Source organism: Mauremys reevesii, linkage group 19 (genome assembly GCF_016161935.1).
Source record: "Mauremys reevesii isolate NIE-2019 linkage group 19, ASM1616193v1, whole genome shotgun sequence".
NCBI lineage: Eukaryota > Metazoa > Chordata > Testudines > Geoemydidae > Mauremys > Mauremys reevesii.
In genome coordinates this window covers 1278548-1302868 of record NC_052641.1, presented here as the reverse complement: position 1 = coordinate 1302868, position 24321 = coordinate 1278548, and the positions used below count along the sequence as shown (strand labels likewise).

At 52.5% G+C, this 24321-nt stretch overlaps 1 protein-coding gene across 3 annotated transcripts; it reads right to left on the bottom strand.

Annotated features, from left to right (window-relative positions):
• Nucleotides 1–84: 84 nt before the first annotated feature.
• Nucleotides 85–23336, bottom strand: LOC120386620 (maestro heat-like repeat family member 5). Of its 3 annotated transcripts, none has more exons than XM_039506074.1 (17): nt 23188–23336; nt 21749–22089; nt 20939–21054; nt 19235–19384; nt 17087–17241; nt 15148–15274; nt 13898–14088; nt 13340–13477; nt 13063–13180; nt 12389–12532; nt 11826–12002; nt 5603–5758; nt 4398–4520; nt 3907–4009; nt 2998–3072; nt 2016–2169; nt 85–821 (listed from the first exon to the last, which is right to left on the bottom strand). In XM_039506074.1, the coding sequence occupies exons 1-16, from the start codon at nt 23202–23204 to the stop codon at nt 2057–2059; spliced, it is 2244 nt and encodes a 747-aa protein (XP_039362008.1). In that variant the 5' UTR covers nt 23205–23336; the 3' UTR covers nt 85–821; nt 2016–2056. The 3 variants fall into 3 exon arrangements, with proteins under 3 accessions (XP_039362008.1, XP_039362009.1, XP_039362010.1); XM_039506075.1 differs by having other exon boundaries at nt 21749–22094; nt 23188–23315; XM_039506076.1 differs by lacking the exons at nt 4398–4520; nt 5603–5758 and having other exon boundaries at nt 23188–23335.
• Nucleotides 23337–24321: the final 985 nt, after the last annotated feature.

The following is a 24321-nucleotide window of genomic DNA, read 5'->3' as shown; positions in this document are numbered from 1 at the left end:
GCGGCCGCCCTCTCCGGCGGGGCTGTGGGGCCCAGAGACCAGAGTCCGTGCAGCCGCCCTCTCCGTCAGGGCTGTGGGGCCCAGAGACCAGAGTCCGTGTGGCCGCCCTCTCCGTCGGCGCTGTGGGGCCCAGAGACCAGAGTCCGTGCGGCCCCCTCTCCGGCGGGGCTGTGAGGCCCGATGACCAGAGTCCGTGCGGCCGCCCTTCGGGGCTGTGGATGGCAGCCGGGACAGGGGGACCCAGGCCCTTGTTACTCCCCCCCGGCTCCTACCCCAGGGCCTTCTCCATGGCCAATGTGTTTGGCCTTGAGTCAGTGGGGATCCAGCCAGAACATCTGACGTCACTCAGCATGACGATGGCTAGTTCTCCCAGGTTACTTCCTACGAGATGTCTCTAGGCCATGGGCTGGGGGTCTCTGGGCTCCCGGCGTGGGAATCTCCCAGAGACGCCGAGCTCCCTTGTACGTCTGCAGGCACCCGGGGATGGGGTTGGGTCTCGGCACCTCGGGGCTCTGCAGTCAGGGGCTTCAGCTGCTTCTGGACTGGAGCCTACAATGTGCCTCCTCCATTTTCGGCATCTTCCTAGACTGAGCTGAGCTGCTCCCTTTCACACTGGTGCTCCAGTTGTAGCATGTCCGGCAGGGCTGGGGAGGGGCTTGGCTTCCGCCGCCTAGACTGTGAGGTTATGTGTGACTGGTGCACCCCGGCACATCCTGCTCTGCCTCTTCTCTCTCCTCCTTCCCATGCAGCAGCTGCTTTGCCGTCTCCCAAGAGGTGTGATCAGTGGTGGGCTCGGTTGGCTCCTGTTAGCCTCTAGATGTCTGTAAGAGGAAGAAAGGGCAGGAACACAAATCAGAAGAACAAAACCTTCAAGCAGGGTAGTTTTCCACAGCACAAAACCACTGCACTTTGCTAACGCTCCTTTGTAACTTCCCTGAGAGCTGGCATTGCGTAAAGAGAGCACCCAACCCCCACAACCTCCGCTACCCTGTGGGCTGGCAATGGATAAAGGGAGTCTGGGAGACTTTCTCCTCTCTCCGCCTTGCTCTGATGACTGAGGGAATCACATGCGAGAAGCTCTGTGAATGTTGGGCTCTGTGCAGTGGGGAGAGATGTCAGACATGGAGCCCAAAGGTGGGGTTGTCCTGACTCTGCAGTAACTTCATTACAGTGAGAGAGATTTCAGAGCTCAGCTACAGGGTTCTGCCCTGTAACCGTGTGTGGGGCTGGGGCAGAAGTGGGGCAGGGATGCACTCATGAAAGGAGTAGGGCTAAGGGGGGCCCCGTGGTACAGCCACTAAAGCCCCTGTGTGCTGCGTTCCAGCCGGGCCGGCTCTGCCTGGCTGGGGTGGGGCGAGGCGGCTCCACATGCTGCCGTTCCTCTCCCTCCCGCAGCCGCAACACCACAACGAGCACCGCGGCGGGAACCTCTGTCCTGGGAGATAGCTCAGTGGTTTGAGCACTGGCCTGCTAAACCCTGGGTTGAGAGTTCAACCCTTGAGGGGGCCATTTGGGGATTTAGTCGGGAATTGGTCATGTGTTCAGCAGGGGGTTGGACTAGATACCTCCTGAGGTCCCTCCCAACCCTGCTAGTGATACTCTATGAGCTCCTGTTGGTTCTGCCCCCTACAGCTCCTGTTGGCTGTGAATCGTTAATCCCGCCCTGGCCCTACTCCTAGCTGCTCCTCACTCTGGCTCCAACCCTCTGCTCGACCACCACCACCCTGCCCACTAGGCCTCTGCTCCAGCCACTGGGCCCAACCGTCTGTGCTTTGGTGTCCAACACCAGCGATACGTAGGAGTCGTTCACTTCCAGGCTTTCCATGCGTATGGCCCTGACTTTGTCAGCTCTGGTTTTCATCTGCCATTGTGCTGCCCAGTCACATGGCTTTATTAGATCCCTTTCAACTTCTCCAAAGTCTTCTCTACGCCTCACTGACCTACATAATTTTCTGTCATCTGCCAATATCCACCTCGTTGTTCAGTCCCTGTTCCAAAGACGTTGTTGTACGTACCATAGCAGGACAAAGAGGTCTTCTGTGTCGGTCCCGGTTCCCTAGTCGAATGCGGAACCCGACACGAGATTTCTAAGCTTCTGCAGCCATTTGTAATACCTATTGAGGATGTGCCCTGTGGTCCTGTCACATGTCAAAGGCACTTCCTGAAAAGCTGAAACAAAGAGGAAACGGGTTGAAAGCCCCATGGTGCTGATGTGACTGGTGCCTAGGAAACCTCCCCTTCAGATGGCCATTGCCACATGCTATTAGCTACCCAAGAGTCTGCGGGCAAGAAACAGCAACTCAGCTACTCCCAAAATAGCCCTGGAGACCCCATTCCGTGCGTAACTTCCCCCTCCCCCAGCATACGCACGTCCACACGCTAAAACACAGGCAGGTGGGAGCAACTCTGCTTGGGATGGAACAGAAAAGTGACAGCAGCAGAGGTGTTAAATGATCCAACATTTACGCACAGATCTGCAAAGGGATTTAGACTCCTAACATCTACTGAAATCCTGTGTGGCCCTGTGCCTTCGTTCCTTAAGAGGTCACAGGGAAAGATGTTTCCAATGTGCACTCAGGGGATTTCCTATGAGCTGATAACCAAGTTCTGACTGGTTCCCTGGCCTGAAATCTCTCCATTCCAGGGAGGGCAAGTGATAAATCTTTCCCTACAGAGGGTAATTGTCATCATCATCATCGCCCTTAATAATAACAGCCCTTTTCAATTCTGTCAGCCCTTCCTTTAGAGACGTTCTGACCTCTATGAAGACAGTCTCCCCACACAGCTCTAAGGCTACGTCTATTCTAGGAGCTAGGGATGGAATTCTCCTGCTCCCGTACACACATTGTGGCACCTCGATGGAAGCTCACGTAACCATCCTTCTTTGTTAAACTCTGTCCTTAGACACAGAGGGATACATTCAAACCTGTGTTCAGGCCCTGTGCTGCACCCCTGTACTTCCCACAGAGGCACAAACACACAGAGGTATTTCCTTACCTTCATACAGGCGGGAGATTCCATCTTCAGTCACTGTTTCAGACAACAAGTCACAGTAATGGTGGATAGTATTTCCTAGACAGACAATGAATCTCATTACTTTTCAAATCCTTCGCTGAAAACTGCGAAAGATGCAGCCATTCCCCCAAGACAGCCCTTGGGAAATTAAATACATTCCTTACATCTGTTCACAAAGCACATTAGATAAAGCATCAGGAGCCTAGAAGTCACTCAGAGACTGATTTCCAAAGGAGTTTGAATTCACATCATGCTGGTTTCCCCTAGGCGCAGCCAAAGACTTGTTGTGGGCAGGGGATGTTGGTGCGGTCGATAGAGCTAAGTTGCTCCCTTCATCTTGGAAGACATGTTAATTTTTTTTTCTATCTCTCTCTATTATGTACACACACATACACCCACACACACAGAGGGCCGGCTTTAGGAAGTGCGGGGCCCAATTCAAACAGTTTCGACGGGGCCCTGGCAAGGATGACAAAAAAACAACAACAACAACAACCACATATATAAAAAAACACATGGGGCTTGTACTCAGCGGGCGGTGCGCCGAGTCTTCAGCGGCAATTCGGGGGCGGGTCCTTCACTCACTGCAGGTCTTCGGCGGCACTGAAGGACCCGCCGCCAAAGTGCTGCCGAAGACCCAGAGCGCCGCCAGGTGACTAAAAATTAAAAAGGCGCCAGTAGTCAGGGAAGAGATTCTCACTGGGCACGGGACCCTCTTAGGCGCAGGGCCCGATTCAGGGGAATTGGTGGAATTGGCCTAAATCCCCCCACCTCACACACACACACAGAGTTTTAGGATTCTGGTGCTGTCGGAGGGAACAGAGCAGCAGTCTAGAAAAGGGCTTTGAAGGAAGCAGGTCAAAAAAGCTCAAGTGAAGTTGCTCTGCTTACCAATGAACAGGGCTGCAGAATGTCTGATTGTTGTCTGTGAGCTTTCCAGGTACTCTAAGGCCTGAAACAGGAATTTGGGGATGTGGCTCTTGTTGTTCTGCATCTAGGAAGAAAGAAGGAAGAAACGCACAATATACAAATGACATGTTCTCCCCACAGCGACTAGTCCAGGGAAGCCAAAGCATAGAGCCGGGTCATGGCAACAGCCAGTATGAGCCCATGCGCCACAGCAGCACCTCTCTGGAGTTACTATTGTGTTCTCCAGAACCTCAGCTTTCATTTTCAAAGACAAACGTTTGCAGGTCTGACACTTGTGGAGAAAACTTTCAAAAATGTGAAGGGATTGTAACTCCTGCAGAAATGAACCAGCAGAGAGCCTGGAATAGAGTCCTGCCACCCGACGGAAGCGGATGGGTATTCAGGGTGTGGGGTTAGAAAGGTGTCCCTCAAGTCCCCATTCACCACTCTCAAGGCAAAGGGAATTCACCTACCAAGCACTTCCAGGCACACTTCATGAGCTGTGTGGAGCCATCCCAGGCCATGCTGCGGAACAGCATCTTCAAATGAGCCCACCTGAGAAACACTGCGCAGCGGAAGAGTGTCAGTTTGCATCTCTGCAAGAGAAGGTGAGACCAAGAAGGTTTTCACTGAGAGAGGGACAGTCTGGGGGACATGGGACCTTCCCCGTCCCTTGTTCTCCTGCTTTTCCTGCTAGTGGAGATTCCTGTCATTTGTTGTACACAGGAGTGTGCTCAGGAGAGGGAATTGGCTGGAGCGAGCCAGGGCTGTCCTGTCTTTGGATGGTTTGGGGTGGTTGACCAGGGCCCTGCGCTTTGGGGGGCCCCGCACTTCAGGGGGACGCAGGACGTGGGCCATGCTGGGGCCAGGAGCAGTACTCCCGGTCCCACTATGCTATGCCCCACCTCGCCAGCTCCCAGCGTCGTTCGGGAAATGAGGGGGTGGGGGGTTGGGGGGAGGGGAGGAATAGGGATGGGGCAGGGGGCGGAGCAGGGGTGAGAAGAGGTGGGGTGGCACTTGGGGGAAGGGATGGAGTGGGGCTGGGGCTTAGGGCAGAGTAGGGGGTGTTGTCCCAGGCCCTGCGCCCCTCTATGGACGGCCCTGGAAAGATTCATAAGAGATCTCCACAGCTCAGTCCTTAGGCGCAAAGAGACTGCATGAGAGCGTGAGTCAGCTTTGGGATCCCAAAGAGTCGGACCAAAGGGCCCCAGATCAGGCTTCCCTCCACATCCCAGCTGGCCCAACAAAAGAGGGCAACGTCCGGTGAATTCTGGGAAGCTGGGACCTGGAGAAGTTCTCTCAGGAGCTCCAGGGAAGAAGTCAGGGCAGTTGCACCCACTTTCCAGAAGGCTGTGGGCAGATATCAGCTCCCTGAACCGAAGGGCACTTACAGATCTATGCTCCCTTTTCTCTTGCTGCCTCTTGTTGTGAACCTTTGGATGCAGCAGCCCAAAGGCCTGAGGCCTGTCTTTGCAGGAGAGGGTCAGGGCTCTTTCCCAGAAGAAGGCTTTTCTTCCCAATTGTGCTGTGAGAATGGATGAGGCACTGGGCTCCAGCATGGAGTGAAGCAGGGAGGAGAAGACTCTGCTTGGGCAAGGGGCTCTGGCCATTAATGGAGTGGGGACCCCAGGAGATACTGGCTCTTTGCTCTTCAGGAAATAATGACCGTGGCACTTACCAGTGTCACATTCTCATCCCGGTCTTCAAGATGCAGCAGCAACGGGAGCAAGCAGTGGATCATTTCCTGCTGCACGATGGGTTTGTCTGGGTCCTTCACGCTGCTCACTACGTTGCCAAGCAGTAAAATGGCAGCGGAGCGCACACTGCCCCTCTCCTGGCAATGACACACAGGGAGTGGGGAAGCCCCGTGTGACGTTATTGATATAAATGGGGACCATATAGAACATGGGTTGCAACCAAGGTCCTGTAGTGGCACCAAATCCTAAGTAAAGGGGGTCATATAAGGTGTCTAAGATCAGGTTCCGGGTTGCTGGTTATAATTATGCTGTCTGTATGTCTGTATCATTTTTAGTTGAAGTTATGAATGTTGGCTCGATGCTGTCAATATTTCAAGTTTGTGCTGTGCTTCTGGGGGAAGCCTCCCAGACAAGCTGGTGTTAGCTCTGCCTAGCCTGTTTGATGGCCCATTAAGGACCATTAAGGACACAATGGACCCATGGAGAGAAGGCAGACACGCCTTGTGACTCAGCAAAGTATGCAGGGACTGGCTCATGTGACTCCAGGCTCCATGTTGCTGTGATTTTCCACAGTGAAGACAAAGGGATTCTTACACCTGGAAAAGTCTATATAAGGCCAATGCCTCATCTCCATCTTGTCTTCAATCCTGCTTCTGACCTCTGGAGGAACTTTGCTACAAACTGAAGCTCTACACCAGGGACTGAGGACCCATCCCAGCGGGGGATGCATTCCAGAGACTTAAATTGAACCTGCAGTTTACTTCATCACTGCTGCAAGCCTGAACTAAGAACTTTGCCATTACTGTATGTAATTGATTCCATTTAACCAATTCTACCTCTCATCTCTACCTTTTCCCTTTGTAAATAAACCTTTAGATTTTAGATTCTAAAGGATTGGCAACAGCGTGATTTGTGGGTAAGATCTGATGTGTATATTGACCTGGGTCTGGGGCTTGGTCCTTTGGGATTGAGAGAACCTTTTTCTTTTATTGGAGTGTTGGTTTTCATAACCAGTCATCCCCAGGACGAGTGCACTGGTGGTGATGCTGGGAGACTGGAGTGTCTAAGGAAATTGCTTGTGTGACTTGTGGTTAGCCAGTGGGGTGAGGCCAAAGTCCTTTTTGTCTGGCTGGTTTGGTTTGCCTTTGAGGTGGAAAAACCCCAGCTTAGGGCTGTAACTGCCCTGTTTAAGCAATTGGTCCTGATTTGGCACTCTCAGTTGGGTCCCGCCAGAATCGCTCCGTCACAGTGGCGTAGTCGTGCTAGGATCCACAGAACCAGGTCAATTAAGCTTTGGGTCAGAACCCCACGCTATCCAAAATTTAAATGTGGGATTGAGAGTTTGGTTGGTTAAAGATCAGTGACCATGAGACAAAAAGCAAGGAAACTGCAAGCCTTGAGAGACAGCCTGCAGTTTGATTATGAGCAAGAACTGGCAAAAATTCGAATGGAAGAGAAGCAAGTCTTGGCCCAGCTGGAGAAAGAGAGAGGCAGCTGAGAGAAAGAGAGAGGCGGATGAGAGGAAGAGAGAGGCGGCTGAGAGAAAGAGAGAGGCTGCTAAGAGAGAAGAAAAAGCTCGTAAGGGACGTCTGGAGGTGCTGGCTGCTGAGGAGGAGACTCGCAAGGTGCAGCAGGAGACTCACAAAATACAACAAGAAACTGCTAGACTCCAGCTCCAAGTCAAAAAAGCAAGGGAAGAACGGCAGAAACTGTATCCTCTTGGAAATCCAGTTTATAACTGTGTTGATATATGGGGTTACTCTGGGCAGTTTTCTATGTTTAACCAGTTTTGCTATGGCTGGGGAGATGGGAGTTCTAACCTGGGGAGAAATATCTGTTTGTCTGTGCAAGAAAGCAGTTTGTCTGGGAATGAAGTTTCTGAATGTCTGTCTGATGTCTCAGAAGTTAATCTGGAGTTAGATCAAGAGCAGGAAGATCTCATTGGTGAGGAAAATGTTTCTCAGGAGCAGATTAAAGTAGATGGTCAGGTTAAATCCCTAACTGAGGAAGGAGAGGGTAAATTTGTAATGGGTAATGGATTGTTGGCTAGTGCAGCTTGTAGAAGTAAACCTGAAATGGGTAACTGTGATTTGCTAAAAGTAGCTCAGTGTAGTGAAAAGAGCAGCAGCTTATCTGTTGGGAGAGGCAATGTGCCTGGTAGGGAAAGCTTGCGGGAGCCTCCGCAGCCTTGTGAGCTGATGGCTTTGTCTAATCAGCAGTTTGGGAAGGGAGGGATAGTGGAAGATGAGTGTCCCTGTCCCTTACCTGTTTCCTGTGTGGAGAAATGTGACAGTGAAGGGAATGTGCCTGTGTCGGTCAGGGGTATTGACTTGCCTATGAAGGAAGCTATCTCGGTCTCCAAGCAGTTGTCTGTGAACAGCCCTGTGTGCTGGGACAAGGGAAATGAGATCCCAAGCTGTGTGTCTGGTGAAGGAGAATGTGTCTCCGGCTCTTCTGTGTCGGTGGGGCAGACAGAAGGGGCCTGTCAGCCTGTGATGGTGGAGGGTGATTCAGTTGTCTCGAAGTTGGTTGTAAATACAGCTAAAGCCCAGGAAGGGAATAGTCCTGAGTTTGTGTCTGCTGGGGAGAATGGCACTGTGACTAGGTTGCATCCAGTTAGTGTCTTAGCAAAATCCCAGAGACCAGACAGTTCTGGTGCTTGTAGTTTGCCAGTTGCTAATGTGTGGTTGGAAAAGGGTGCAGCAACTCTGTCTGATCAGGGTGATACCCTAGCCAGGGCACAAGGAGAGCATGAAGGTGATTTAAGTGTGTTACCTACTGACAGTTTGACAACTGGTAGCAAGAAGGAAAAGATTCCTGAACTTGTTCATGGCCAAGGAAAGGAGACTGCTTCTGACCTGTTATCTAGAAAGTCTGTAGGTGTGCCTAAAAGGGGATTGTGTAGAAATCCGCCTGTGGGGCCTGAAGTGAGTCTAAGTGTAAGTGAGACCCAGAAAGCGGCTGTGGTTGCTCAGGGAAGTGTTCCTGTAGAGCAAGCCCTAGGTGGAGAGGGGAAGGGCAGAATTTCTAAGAGGGGTGTATTGCTGCTTAGAGAAGCTCCTAGGGAAAGGAATCCTCATGGTAGCCTGTGCAAGCAGTTTACTGCAACTGAAGGGTGTAAAAGTGATTTAATCAAGAAAGTTTCAGTTCCTAACAGCCAGAAATTTTCTGTTGTGAATGGATCCACTGACTTTCCTTTTGAGAGATCCAGTGTGGGCAGCTTTGAAAAGGTCTCAGGTGAAGTAGAAGCTGTTAAGGAAGTGGAGCAGCCCTATAACTACCTGGCTGTGTGTAGCCAGCTTGCTGGGGAGACAATGGTGGTGGGACAGGAATGTCTCCATGCTGAATCTGTAAGTGAGCAGTCTGTGCTTCAGGATCTAAGGACAGATTCAGTTACTGGCATTTCAAGGCAGAACAGTTTTATGGCTGAATGCTTGAGGAGGCAGGGGAGAGCAAGCCAGCTCTCACCCTCAGACTCTTTGGATTTATGTGGTATCTCTGTAAGACAAAGTCCAGCCGTGGAATCCATAGCAGCTAAGAAGTTAAAAGCTAGTGTCTGTGTTGATGCAAATTACTTGGCTGGCAGGGAGAAGAAAGACTTGCTAATAGCTGTTAGCACAGAGGGCCCACCCCGTCAGCCAGTGATCTCTGTTAAGCAAGAGGAATCAGGGTTTAATCCTGCAGGACAAGGAGGAAAGAGAAGACTGAATTTTGCAAAGGGAACCCACAGGTTAACCCTAAAAGGCCCAAACTCCAATGGTATTGAGCCAAGGGTGTGGCATGACAAACATGTTTGTAGATGGACACTTGCAATCAATTTGTTGTTATTGCTAATGCTAACTGTAACAATGTATAATGTGCCTAATCTTTTGGAAAATCCCTTAAACATGTTGAAAGGAATACATGAAAACACACTTTATGTTAAAGGGCCTTGCTATACTGATGTTTCACAGTTAATGCCTGTAAACAGGGTTGGAACTTTTCACAGGGGAAAATACATTCCAGACCTGATGTGCTGTATGAGAGGGGAAACTGAGGCACACTACCATATTGCTTTCATGGCTAAATGCCAAGATTCCTGTTCTATGAACAACATCAATATCTACATTGGTGTAATGTTAATTGGGTTCCAAACATTGGCCAAAGCTGGTATGGATAAAGTAGCTGTTTTCTTTAGCTCTTGGCAAGATCACATGAAACATACAGGAACCATGCTGCAAAAGCTAACCAAGTTATACCTTAAGTTTGTAAAGAGATCCATTCATGTTATTGAACATGACTTTGATAAACCATTTCGGTTATACACTGGTACGGCCTCTAGCCCAACACTAGCTGTAGTGAGACAGACCCAAGGAAAGGGGGCTCTTGGGATGCAGTCAGCGATGTTTTGTCATCCCTTCCTGCATCAATTTTGCGTTGGGGGTGTGACGTTATTGATATAAATGGGGACCATATAGAACATGGGTTGCAACCAAGGTCCTGTAGTGGCACCAAATCCTAAGTAAAGGGGGTCATATAAGGTGTCTAAGATCAGGTTCCGGGTTGCTGGTTATAATTATGCTGTCTGTATGTCTGTATCATTTTTAGTTGAAGTTATGAATGTTGGCTCGATGCTGTCAATATTTCAAGTTTGTGCTGTGCTTCTGGGGGAAGCCTCCCAGACAAGCTGGTGTTAGCTCTGCCTAGCCTGTTTGATGGCCCATTAAGGACCATTAAGGACACAATGGACCCATGGAGAGAAGGCAGACACGCCTTGTGACTCAGCAAAGTATGCAGGGACTGGCTCATGTGACTCCAGGCTCCATGTTGCTGTGATTTTCCACAGTGAAGACAAAGGGATTCTTACACCTGGAAAAGCCTATATAAGGCCAATGCCTCATCTCCATCTTGTCTTCAATCCTGCTTCTGACCTCTGGAGGAACTTTGCTACAAACTGAAGCTCTACACCAGGGACTGAGGACCCATCCCAGCGGGGGATGCATTCCAGAGACTTAAATTGAACCTGCAGTTTACTTCATCACTGCTGCAAGCCTGAACTAAGAACTTTGCCATTACTGTATGTAATTGATTCCATTTAACCAATTCTACCTCTCATCTCTACCTTTTCCCTTTGTAAATAAACCTTTAGATTTTAGATTCTAAAGGATTGGCAACAGCGTGATTTGTGGGTAAGATCTGATGTGTATATTGACCTGGGTCTGGGGCTTGGTCCTTTGGGATTGAGAGAACCTTTTTCTTTTATTGGGGTGTTGGTTTTCATAACCAGTCATCCCCAGGACGAGTGCACTGGTGGTGATGCTGGGAGACTGGAGTGTCTAAGGAAATTGCTTGTGTGACTTGTGGTTAGCCAGTGGGGTGAGGCCAAAGTCCTTTTTGTCTGGCTGGTTTGGTTTGCCTTTGAGGTGGAAAAACCCCAGCTTAGGGCTGTAACTGCCCTGTTTAAGCAATTGGTCCTGATTTGGCACTCTCAGTTGGGTCCCGCCAGAATCGCTCCGTCACACCCCGTTAAAGCCAGGCAGGATCAGAGCATAACGCGACAGAGTCATAATCCGCACGCTGCTCTGGTTCCTCCGCGTTAACTGACTTGGCTCGTGGGAGCTGTGAGGCCACCAGGCCAGCGCCATAGACATCTTGTGCAGAACAGGGCCTGAGACACTGTGCAGGGCAGTGCAGCCCCATGGTGTCCTAGACACAATTTCTGTCTGGAGAGCACAGAATCCTAGACCCCTAGAAGCTTAGGGGAGAGGGAGGGAAGGCTGCTGGAGACCGGTCCGGGGAAGGGGAGGAGCAGCTGATGGAGCCTTTCAGGGAGGTGCTGCTACAAAACACAGCAGTTCTTTTGCTCTTCAGTGCCCCTGAGAGCCGGGCCATTCCCGACCCACCTCTTTCCTGCTGAGAACCTCCACCTCTTTGGGGGCCGGTGTTCTCCAGACAGCTGGTCATCTGCCCAGTGCCAGGCCCCCTCTCCCCCACGCCAGGCGGCAGCAGGGGCTGGGAGCATGGCGCTGAGGCTGAGGTTTGCGGAGAAGAGCTCTGACAGGGAGGTGGCTGAGCAGGAGATTCCCCACCCATGGCAGGGGCACCCCTTGGAGGCTCCATGGCAGGGCTGAGGGGTGGGAGACAAGGGGATGGGGAGAGAGATACAAGGGCACCAGAGACAGGTGGAGGAGGGGAATGGGGTTCCCCTGTGTTTCCCAGCCTTACGTCATCAATGAAGGGGCGAAGGCTGACTGCAATGTCCTGGGAGATGGAGCCAAGCCCCTCCCCATCCAGGAGGTAGATGATGTCTCCAGCTTGATGCATGGCCCCCATGACACGCACTCCATCCCTGTCACAGAACATGTCCATGATCGCTGGCAGCTGGGCCCGTAACGATTGCACCTGCAGGAATGAAGAAGGCAGCTCATTACTATCCTGGATGACAGCCTGGGTCATATGCTGGCCCATCCCACTCCAACCTATGAGACACCACGGCTGGCACAGCCGCCCAACGGGGCACAAAGTCATTCTCCTGTCACTCTCTGCCAGCTGCTCACTGTAACCTTTGTCTTTGCTCACCCGCCTCCCCCACTGCATCACATCTGCAATCAGGGGTCAGCTCACGGGAGCAGGGGCCACGTCGTGCCTTGATTTGCTCAGTAATGCATCTCCAGCATTTGAGTGCTGTGTGTTAAACAACAAGGCTTGTGTGGGGATCTCGCTCTCATTGCTGAGCTATTCGATAGACATCGGCTTCCTCGGTCCCCCGGGCAATCCACGCCCCTCACCTTTTCTGGCTGGAGCACAATACTGCCAAGGCCTCGCAGACTGAGCCGACGTACAATGGGATTTTTATCTTGGGTCCATTCCATGAGCTGTGCCTGGAGCTCTGATTTTGTCAGTATCGTCTCAATGGAAAGACTCTGGAGAAACTGGAAAGAGCCAAATCAACATCGGGTTGAGGAGCAGAGGTCTTCCTGTGGGGTTTGTCCCCTGGATACTCATCTTTACCAAATGGCCACTTACTCCCATACAACGTCTCCGGTGTGTAGGGAGCCAGTTGCTGCTATTTCATTTGGTTCATTCCCAGAACTTAGACTAATGCACAAGTCACAAATAAACCCCAGGGAAAGGGGAATCTCCAGGCCCCACTGAGTGCCATGGAGCGACCCCAGGGCAGAAGAAAAGCAGAACCCCAGGAAAAGGTGAGGAGAGAAGCATGGCCTTGGGGCACCGGAGAACCATCTCCTCTTGTCACATGATCCCATCTAGGCACATCCAGCCAGGAGCGATCTCACCCTGTCTCTCCCTCCCTCTCTGTGCCATGCCCCACCACCATCCATGTGCGGAGAGGAGCTAGCTGGCTGGAAGGCTGCTGAGCTGCTGACAATGTGCCCAGAGCTTACTGGCCTGAGCTGCTCTCCAGAAAGCCCACTTGTGCCTGTCAACTAAAGAATCTCACCTCAGTGCAGAAAGTCATGGCGATATTTCTCTGCTCCTCCTCCTTCTCCCTCTGGACAATGGTGACGGCCTCTCTGAAGACGGCAGGGAGCTGAGGGTTCTCAAACTCAATCATGGCTCTGGAACATGGAGCAGAAAGTCCCTTGTGGTTATCAAGGGGGAGAGAGAGTTCCTCTCTAGTTGCTGGGCTAAGAAGGCAGCCTGGAACAGAGGAACATTTCACACGGAAATCCCAGTCCCAAGAGAGACCCACTGAAGAGGAACCTTTGGGCTCCTACCTTGCAGTCAGGCCAACACCCTGCGAATAGTAATATCGTGAAGATATCATGTCCCAACCCTGCTGAAATTGGATGCTGGCAAATTCCTTCCAGTATCCGGGCATGGAAAAAAGAGTCTTCACAGCCTCCACCGATGTGCTAAAGACAAAAAATACCAGTGTCAGGCAACGAGATCAGCCCCAATCATGGCAAAGCTGCACATGCCCTGGCACACACAGCATGGACAGCAGGAGCTAGCCTCCCCAAGGATAGATCCAGTGTGATATCATGGTGCTTCCCTGCCCAATGGGCCCTGTCGACACTGCAGTTTCATTGAGTTTGTAACCAGTTAGTGACACTGTAGCTTCTGAAGATGGTTGATGTCATCACTCAATGCGGTTGAATACTTGATTCTTTACTGTGACAGGTAACAGGACTCAAGCGGGCCTGTGGGGCCAGATCCTTAGTTGGTGTAAGTGAGCCTGGGCTAACTATAGCACCCGAACAAATGATGGCCATGAACAGCCCACATGTGATTAGCAGAACAAATCTGTTCTTCCTTTTCCTTTCAGTCATTACCTTAGGGGGTTGAGGCAGCTGGATCCCTCCTCGGGGCTGGATGTCATGCTGGCCATGTAGGTCCCTGGCAAGTGCAGAGCCATCACATACTGCACTTGCCTGATGCAGAGGATGAGCATCTGGGGATACATTTCCAGGATGGCTTCTCGGTATCCCCATAGGAAAAGGACCTCGTAAATGGTCCTCATTGCCTGGAGGGGGGAAAGAATTTCACTCCACTAGCCCAATCTGCCACCTCCCCCCATTGCCATTCGCTATTGTCCTTTTCTCGGGTCTCATTTCCTCCCCAGCCTATTACAAAAGAGGATTGGCTCCTGAGAGGGGAGGAGACATTTGGAGGGTCCTGAACCTTCACCCATTCCTGGAACGGAAGCAGGACGGAGCCCTACGGAAAGGTCAGAGGAGTCTGGATGATGTTATTCCCCATTATTTCGCTTAATGGTGCAGACTCTGTGCTTTGGGTTTCCAGCCATGACTGGACGGGCTGAAACCATCCTGAGGAGATCTGTTCTTGTAGCCCCAGTGTTTCTGGCCCAGTCAAAAGTACCGGACATCGCATGATCCCATGCTGGGAAGATTTCTAGTCACAATGTACAGAGCCAGAAACCTGGATACTTCCAAGAGACACCCGAACTGCACCTGCTCACTAAAGAGCCACCTAGAGTGGCAAACAGAGCCAGGGTACCAGCAGATAAACCGCTTCAGATCAGTAACTTTTCCTGGGTGAAGCTTTATTTACACCTCTTTGGTTTGCTAGGAGGTGGCCAGGACACACCAAGGCCTGGTCTGCATTACAGAGTTATGTCAACGCAAGGCCCCTCACCCAGCATCACCCTAACTATGGAATTTCCTTCTCATTGGCAGAACAGCCCCTTGGGGCCAAATTCATAACTCCACCTCCACAAGTGGCAGAGAGTCCAGGTCGATGCAGTGTCAGTGTAGACACAACGTCGCGTACGTCAACTGGCTTTCAGGAGCCTTCCCACAATGCCCCACCCTGACCGTACAATCGAGACGAGCGCTTCTGGTGAGGACGTGCACTGCCGACACAAGCAGCAAAGTGCAGACACACACAAGGGATGGAATTGCTGTGGCGGCTGTATGCCGAGGTAATGCAGGTCGGCTTCATTGTGTAGTGGAGCCGTGGCCTGAAGCTAAGAAGGGGTGAAGCTCCCCCCCCACACACACACAGATGCACCATCCTCCCCGCGGTGGCAGGTTCTCAAAGTGACATCTCAAATCTCACTTACAGCCAGGGACACATTGCCGCTCTTCTCCTCCTGGCGTCTCTGCTCGAGCTTGTCCAGCAGCTGCTGCAGCACCTCCCTGGGGAGCTGTGGTTCTTCCCCCAAGGCCTTCCACAGCTCAATGGCACATCTGCAGATTCAGAAAGAGAAGTCAGACCTTCCCTGCTTGGCCACCTCTTGCCCTCCCCAGGGAGAGGCTTGGAAAGCGGGCAGGAAAGGTGTCTGTGAGAGGAGACACTGATTGGTGCAGGGAGGCTGAGGCAGGGCAAGTCCCGTCAGAGAAGGTTGTATTTATTCCTTTCCCCTAATGGGTTGTTGTTCCTGAAGCTAGCACCGCTGTTTCCAGGACAGTGACCATGATCTGACCACCGAGTGACCAGCACAGTGTGACCACCAGACTGTGCAACATTCTGCTCTGTTACGCTAGGGTTAGTCCCGAGGAACTTGCCTGACCTCACTGGAGTTCCTCTGGCTATTTGGGGGTGTAACTGAGACCCAGCATTTGGCCAAGAGTCTCTTAGCAGCTGAATCCTACTGCAGTGTGGTGGACGGGGTCAGACACTGAATCAGAACATGCCCTGATAGGAGAGGGTTCAGGGGAGATTGTACTGCCCCGTGTGACAGAGCTGGAAGGAAACTAGTACTGAAATCCCCCTCCTCTCTTCTCTCCATTCTTGCTGATCTAACCGCTCCTGGTCCCCCCAGGCATCTGCCGAGGAAGACTGCAGACAGATCCAAAAGGCTTCCAGTCATTTGACTTCCAAGTTTGGTGAGGAAGGTCGGAGATGGTGGTCAAACCCTGGGGACACTGAGAACTAGGTTGGACAAACCAAGAGCAAATGGCCTGGATTTAAGGTCTTCAAGAAGCTTGACTGAAATTCTGTGCCAACGCTGCCGAGTTTCTATAGCTTCTGAGCACAGACCCTGGAAAGCACTGGGGCTGCTTCAAGGAATTCAAATCTGAAAGGTTTACAAATCAAACACTCAAATCAATATGAAAACCAACACTGTATTCCTCTGGTAACTGAACTGGGTAAGAAATTCAGTATCTTTCATGCTGCTCTTCAATTCTCTCTCCCATGTGACACAGATTTGTCTATGGGTCAGTGCAGAACCGCATTGCAGAGGATGCTGAGGAAAGCCGGAGTTTCGACCTCTGGCGAGGGTCCAGTTGGGTTTCACGGCCCCTAGGCACATGGGGACTGTGTTATAAACACCTCAGCTGGATGGCTCTGCAAAGTGATCAGCAATAACAGCAGGACTCAGATTTTACAACGTATTGAGATGAAAAGAGGCACTCACCCCTCTCAGAGCTGTTGTTGCCGGCTGTCTGCAGACTCAGGCAGGCTGCACTGCATTTACACTCTGGTCACGTGTGGATCATTTATTTATTTTGCAACAATTAGGTCTTGAACTTTCTGTCTTAAGAGATTTACCTCTGCTGTGCAGCTCCATAAGGATGAGTGTGTTTTTTCACCACTTCCTCAGCCATGGAATAACTAGGGATCTGACTGCAGGTAACAATCCTGCACTGGTCCCTAGGGGACAGACAGATGGGCCTCATGGGCCTTTTCCATCTCTGCCTTCTCTCACACAATAGGGAGCAGCCAGACCTCATGAGCCAGAGATGTGGAGTGAGCCCCAAAGTCATTTATTGGCCCTGTACTGGACGGGAGAGGAAGTGGGGTGACCCATAGCAATCAGGACAGTGCTGGAATTCTCCAGAAAACTGGCACGTCTCCATCCTGGGGAATGCAGGAGGAGGGTTGGCTTCTCAGTGGCTGGGCCTGGCATCTCCTCTTGGTGAGCATGGACAGCTCTCTGCACATCAGGAAACTCCCTCCAACTGTGTGAGCCCGACGGACCCTTCCCGGACTGTGGCCTGTCAGTAGGAGCAGGAAGAGAAATAATGGCCTGAGGTGATAACAGAGCAGCTCCCTACCTGTCCGATGACAGCGTGTGCACCACACAGCTCAGAACCACGTCCTGGGGGTGGGAACGAGCCAGCAAGGCCGTGGCCCTCAGCGCTGCTTTTCTGGCTCTGGGATGACAGACGTTGTCCAGCCAGATTAAGATACATCCCACGATGTCTCCAACCTGGAAGAATGCCAGAAAGTTGAGGGATGGATTTATCCATGAGTGGCCTTCTCCCAGGTAACCCCTCCTGGTAGCCCTGCAAGCCGCCTCTCACCTCGGATGCCCATCTTGGCTCTTCCATAATGTCAAGAAAGAGGCTTTGACAAGTCCAGGACCCCCAGCCTTCCTGAGGTCTGGTTTAGTACCTTAAAGCTCAGAAACACACACAAAATCCTTCCCCAAAACCTTACTGTGGGCACAGCCCAAACTCCCCTGCTGTCCCAGGGCCTTCCCTGCCTTAGCAAACTGCTCTCAGCCCTGCTCTCAAGGGCTTCCCTGCAGGAGCCTTTCCTCCATCTCTGCAACTTCCTGTTGATCTTTCTAGCACAATCAGTTCCTCCAGGCCCGTGCTTCTCAAGCCAGTTTCCATTGTGGGCCCCATATGTGTTGTGTGGGGCACGTCCAATACCACCTGTTTGGCCCTGAGGATGTCCCAGGTAGAGAAGCGCTGCTCCAGACCCAGCTGGTTCCACTGATGTACCCCAGAGCCCATCGCAGAGATGGCAGGCAGGGCTAGTTGGACGGGGCTAGCCAGCTCCAGGCCCCAGCCCTAAGGAGAACCTCTACACTGCGGGATTTTAAAACCTGCCGTAACCAATCTCAAAGCCGGGTCTCTAACCTCGGGCTCAGGCTATGGCACTGGGAACAGCAGTGAAGACCTGGAGACTTGGGCTGGAGCCCAGGCTCTGAAGCCCCCTCCTCCCCAGGCTTCAGAGCTCCAGTTCCAGCCCAAGCCCAGAAGAGGCTGCGTTGCCGTTTGGCCCCACAGTGCCAGCCCTGGGAGCCCACGTCCGTAGGGCCAGGCTTTCCGGCTCCTGCTGCAGAGTTTGCAGCACAGGGTGGACAGACCCGAAAGGGACAAGCCGCCCCCTAGGGCTCTTCCATGAGGAATTGGTCATTGCTCTTTCCTCTCTCGAACAAGGAGCAGGAGCTACAACCCAGGTGGCTGGATTCTGTTGCCCTGTTCTGCTAGCAGGAATTAGAGCCCTGCACGAATCAATCTGCTGAGTGAGGGGCCATTTGTTATCTTCCCCCTTGGACCTGCTGGAAACAGGGAACTCGGTCAGAGACAGGGATGACCTGCAGGAAACCCCAGGAACAGGCAGGTTTGGGGCGGAAGCTCAGGCTGAGGAGTCTGTTCGTTTATTAGTTTCTGAGTTTCCAGGAAAGCCAAAGCCCAAGAAGGGAATTAGTCTGCACTTAGGCGCCATGGGCAGGCGGTATCTGGGGAAGGGCAGGAATGTCACCTATTTCCAGGCCGAGCGATTGAAGGCAACGTTTAAAGGACTGCAGGGAATGTGAACCCTGATTCCTTTCTCGATAACCCCACCTGCGCAGGCTTGGGCAAATCAAGGAGCTCTCTGGGCTTCAGTTTCCCCAGGTGTCAAACGGGTTGTATTCCTACCTCCCAGGAGGGTGGTGGAGCTTCATTAATCAGGGGGAATAATGACTCTGAGAGCCTCCTACCCAGGGGATGTAGAAATGAAGTCTGCCAGAAACCTCCCTAGGCCAGTCTAATTCACGGGGGAGGCACTCAGATCCTATGGGGATGGGCAGCAGGATCAGAGCTAGGGAGAGACAGAGAGAAAAGTGCAAAGCCAAATTCCTCCTGATCCTTCAGCTGGAAAAACAAGGCCCCGCAGCATGTCTGAGGAAACCAGTGTGGAGGCCCATGGGCAGACTAGGTAAGTGCTGCGCTGCCAGGGCTGGGGCTATCGCTCCCCTTCAGTGGGGCTGGGCTGTCCTCAGGGACGTGTCAGAGCTCCAGCGGGCAGAGAACACGCTAAACACCGGACGCCGCGGATCCTCGCGGCCAAGCGATGAAGGGAAAGGTGCTCAGCCAACCTTCACAGCACCATGCCCGTGTGTCCCAGGAACGGTTTCCTAGGAGAGGAAATTCTCCCCTCCCCCTCTCTGCGCAGCATCCCCCTGCCCCACGGCGGGAGTCTCTTACTCTCTCCATCTTGTCTCCGTGTAAAAATACGATGGTCCTCAGCTCTTCCTCGGCGGCTTGAAATCGCTCCAGGGTGGGTGTCGTCAGACCCTTCACGGCTCTCATCAGCAGGGCTTGGAGCTGGGCTGAGGGAAGCTGCTCCCCGGGGGTCTGCAATGAGAGGGACAAAGCCTGTGGGGACTGAGTATTTCCATCGCTCAGCTGCCCTGGAACAGTCTGTCTCGGCGGGAGGCTGGCAGCGCCCAGTGAGCGTGGAGACTCCGGCTGAGCTCTTTTCTTGACAAACCTCAACAGGTGCCGAGGTTTCCTCAGTCTTTCATACGCTTCCCCCTCCCCCTGCCTGAGAAGAGATGGGAGCCTCTCAGCCGGTGCTGGGACCCCAAGGGCACCCCATTTCCTCCCTCTTTAGCCCCTCCCCCCAGGAAGCCCAGCTTTTGCTGAGAAAGCCCAGCTTTTGCTGAGAAAGCCTCATTGGCCTGAAAAGCCCATTCAAGTTGCTTGTTGAGTGCAGCCGAGGGGTCACTGGTGTGGAGGCCCATGGGCAGACTAGGTAAGTGCTGCGCTGCCAGGGCTGGGGCTATCATGTCCCTGCCCCATGTCCCATCCCACCCCGAGCGCCTGAGCAGATTGGCTCAGCAACTCTAGCAGCCCACAGTGTCTGCGAGGAAAGGACTGAGAACAGGGCCCAAGCGGAAATGCCTCTTCCTTCCTCACCCTGCAGCGTGTGGTGCTGCCACAAAACAGGCAGGAATCGCCGGCAGGACAGAAAGTAGCTTCGACTGAAGGAGCAAGTCTGCCTGGCTGAGGAGAATCCCAAACCATGGGCCTCTGGGGCCAGCCCCCCATGGGTCAGAACTCACTGGGCACAATGTTACTGCAGGGGGACTGGTTCCAGGGTCACCTAAACCCAGGGCCTGGGGTGCTGAAGGCCTTTGCCCTGGTGTCTCAGGCACCTCCTGAGTGTTACTGCAGCTGGCCTGCGTGGCTAGATTAGCCCCGTCTGTCCCGGACGCCAGCAGCTGAGGATGCAGTAGAGCACACCAGAGCGACACACTCGCATAGATACTCCAGCCCCTCGGCGTGTAACAAGCTCCCAGAATTGCAGACTGTTGTATGTGCTGCAGGGTGCTCTGCTACTAATCATAAGAGTTACGAAGGCATCTAGATGCCTGGCAGATGTTGGCAGGCGGGATCCAACCTGGGACCTCGGGAGCTTAGTGCAGGAGCCTCTCCCGCAGGAGCTAAAACCCAACTGGCTGTTAGCTAAGGCTCTAGAGCAGACTCCTTTTATCTCTGTCTCTAAGTGGTCCTGGTGCCACTAGACGGGCCAGAACACCCCACCCAGCAGGTGTGTGGGTTACCCCTACAAGTGCAGGGAGGGGCCTGGTAGGATTTTCAGCAGTGCCTGTGTCCCATGGAGAGTGCATCAGAATCAGGCACCTGAGTCAGGCACTTCTGCAAATCCCACTAAGCACCTCTGAACTTCTTGAGGTGCCTGAACCCCTTTGTCAACCTGGGCCTCATTCAAGCAACCCAGAGAAACTCGTAAAGACTGGCTGGAGTCGATCACACTTGAAGAGTGTTTCTTTTCAGCTCCCTGAGCAAGGGGCAGGTAGGTCTCCTGTCAGAGATCCCAGCTCCGGGAGATATTAATACACCCAGCAGGGGAAGCTTTCCAATAGCACAGTCACAAAGCGTCATTACCATGGTCATATGGGAGCTGCTTGGTAATGAGTGGGTGGGAGTGCGCTCTTCTTCCTGCTCTTCTGGGCTCCCTTTTTCCCACTTCCCCTGCGACTCCGACGCCTCCTTCTTCGTCCCTGGAGCAGAAAGAAACATTCGTAACATTTCCCTTTTCCATGTAGTATCCCTGGTTTACAGAGGGTGGAAGTCGGTCCCAGAGCCCCGAAGCCACTTGCCCAGGGTCAGACTGAAGGTTGTTGGCAGCTAAGCAGAGAACTCCGATCTCATGGCTCTTTGCTGGGGGCTTTTACCACACGAGGCTTCCTCGGACCTAGGGGCCAGGTTCTTTGCTGTGGTGTATTCTACTTGTCCCCTCCCCTTGCACATCTTCCCTGTCAGTGATGGGCAATTGGCCTCATTTGCATTTAACCCCCCAAGAAGTAATGGCTCAGCTCTGCTACGGTTCCCAGCTGTGACCTGCTGAGACCTCTGGAGCATTTTACTGATGAAACGGACCCGATCCAGGAGACAAGAAATTATTTCCTACAACGTCCAGCCTCTCTGTTCTCCTTACAGCCTGGATCAATGTTAGTACTCCCCACCCCACAGCGCCAGACCCCCAGAGGGGGGTGACCTGACACACTCAGCTCTCCCCACCTCAGCGATGGACCTCGGCCACCCTCACCAAGAGGATCTGGCACTAAATGGATTCCAGAGTCTGAGGTACCCATCACTGTCCCGTGAGAAGGCTCTGATGTATAAGGCTTGTAGGGTGACTGGTGTGAGTATTCCTCACATGCTCCTCGCTAACCATGTGGATTGAATCCTCACCTGTAAGGTCCATTTCGACTTTTCCTGTATCCTCCTGCACCTTCACGTCCTCTGACTCCACCTGGTTCCGGGACAAGTGCATCCACCTTCTTTGTGAGGAAATTGTTCTCTCCTCACCCCTGTCTGCCATCGAGGTGTCAGATTGGCTACAGACACAGAGTCTTTTCATGCCTGATAAGATGGACCATGAACATTTCCTTCTCGGGATCTTCTCTGGCAAGGCCTGTTCTTGCTGGCTAAAGTCAGAGCATGTCTCCATTGCTGCAGGTTGGACAAGCACTTTGTGCACACGGATCTCTCTGTGCTCCCTAGAGGCGAGTCTTTGGAAAAAGGAACGAAGCCTGGAATAGAAAGAAGGAGGAAATGGGTTTTTCTGTCATTCTCTAAAGGAAGGGAATTAGTTTGCCCAGGATTCACAGGTCCAGGAGACCGGTCTTTTGAAGCCATCTGCTCCTCTAATAGCCAGGATTGGTTCATACAACCGAGAACATAAGCAACCCAAGACCGCCCATCCTGGGTCCAACCAAAGGTTCATCTAGCCCACTACCCTATCTTCTGACTGTAGCCAGTGCCCCAGAGGGAATGAACAATACACCTACATTAGACAATCATTACATGAGACAAAAGGTTTCTATTCACAACTGGAAGGCAAGGAGTGCATTGGGGCAACTCCAGAGGAAATACTATTTATGGAGATATCAGTCTAAATTCTACACCAGTTTTGTTATCTTCTCTTTAGGTGATACCCACGGAAATTCACCCCCACTCGTCTGCTGCAAGATAAAACAGTGGAAATCTGCCTCCAGAGAAGGTGAAAGGCTGGCGCAGGAGGGAGCTGAAAGATGCCGACGTTCAAATCAAAACGGAACGTTGAGACCTGACTGTTGCAACCCTGGCCCCCACCAGTCCCTAGGAGGCGGGTGGCCGACCTGAGCCTGAGAAGGAGCCAGAATTTACCAATTAACATTGCCAAAGATCCACAGTCATATGTCAGCAGCCCTCATCCACTACTGCCCCAGGCCCCGGCATCTCCCTCCCACCGGCAGCCCCCGCAATCAGCACCTCCCCCTCCCTCCCCACTCCTCCCGCCCGCTGCAATCAGCTGTTTGGCAGTGCGCAGGAAGCTGTGGTGGGGAGGGGGGAGGATCGAGGGCATGGCAGGCTCGGGGGAAGGGGCAGGGGCCTTGGGGGAAGGGGTGGGGTGATGGCAGGAGCTGGGGCAGAGCAGGGGGTTGAGCAGTGAGCACCCCACAGCATATTGGAAAGTTAGCATCTGTAGCTCCAGCCTGGGAGTCAGCGCCTATGCAAGGAGCCACATAGTAACCTCTGAAGAGTCACATGCGGCTCCGGAGCCACAGGTTGGCCACCCCGGGCTAGGAGAAGGAGGCACCAACCTGTCATGTGCGATCTAAGGAGCAGGAACAGAATCTGGGAATTACCTTCTGTAAAAACTCATCTTCTTTCGAACACCTGTGGAAATAGCTGATTCAAGAAGTTGTTGAGAGATGGCTAGTCCGCGTCTATCAGCAGCTCCTTGGGTCACCAGCCGTTGTCAACCAAGCCAGTTGGCAGACTGAAGGCAGGGCAAGAATGCTGAAGCAGAACATTCTTTGCAGTTGGGATACGTGACATCACAATAAACTTAACCAACCAAAGGTTCATCTAGCCCACTACCCTATCTTCTGACTGTAGCCAGTGCCCCAGAGGGAATGAACAATACACCTACATTAGACAATCATTACATGAGACAAAAGGTTTCTATTCACAACTGGAAGGCAAGGAGTGCATTGGGGCAACTCCAGAGGAAATACTATTTATGGAGATATCAGTCTAAATTCTACACCAGTTTTGTTATCTTCTCTATAAATAGTATAGTATAGTAAATACTATTTACTATACTATAGTATAATACTATACCCCTGGACATGCACCCAGAGAGACACGGACACAGAAGAGTTCATAACATTAACAACACTCACCAGATATCTCTAGGAATTTTGATTTTGGGAAGGGGGATTATAGACACCAATTGCTCGGGTGCTCTGGGCATGGAGCACCCACAAGGAAAAAATTAGTGGGTGCTTAGTACCCACTGGCAGCCAAGCTCTGCCCTGCCTGCAGTGCGTCTCACCCGCCAGTGGCCCTAGTGAGCAACTCCTCCTGCTCCCTCCCAGCACTTCCTGCCTACCACAAAACAGCTCTTTCATGGAATTCAGGATGCTCCAGGAGGGTCAGGGTGGAGGGGGAGATGGTATACTTGGAGGAGGAGATGGGGAAGAGGCGGGGTGGGGGTTGTGGGAAGGGGTGGGATAGAAGTGGGGCGAGGGTGGAACAGGGTTAGGAAGAGAGGGGGCACGGGTTTAGAGAAAGGGGTTGATTTGGGGGGTGCGGCAGGGCAGACCAGGGAAAAGGTGGGGCGGTGCTTTGGGGAAGAGGTGGAGTGGGGGAGGGGCGTGGGGCAGAGCGGAGTTGAGCACCACTGGCCAGAGGGGAAGTTGGTGCCTACTGAGGGGATGGACAAAGGACTGACAGACTCATAGAAGATGAGGGTTGGAAGGGACCTCAGGAGGTAT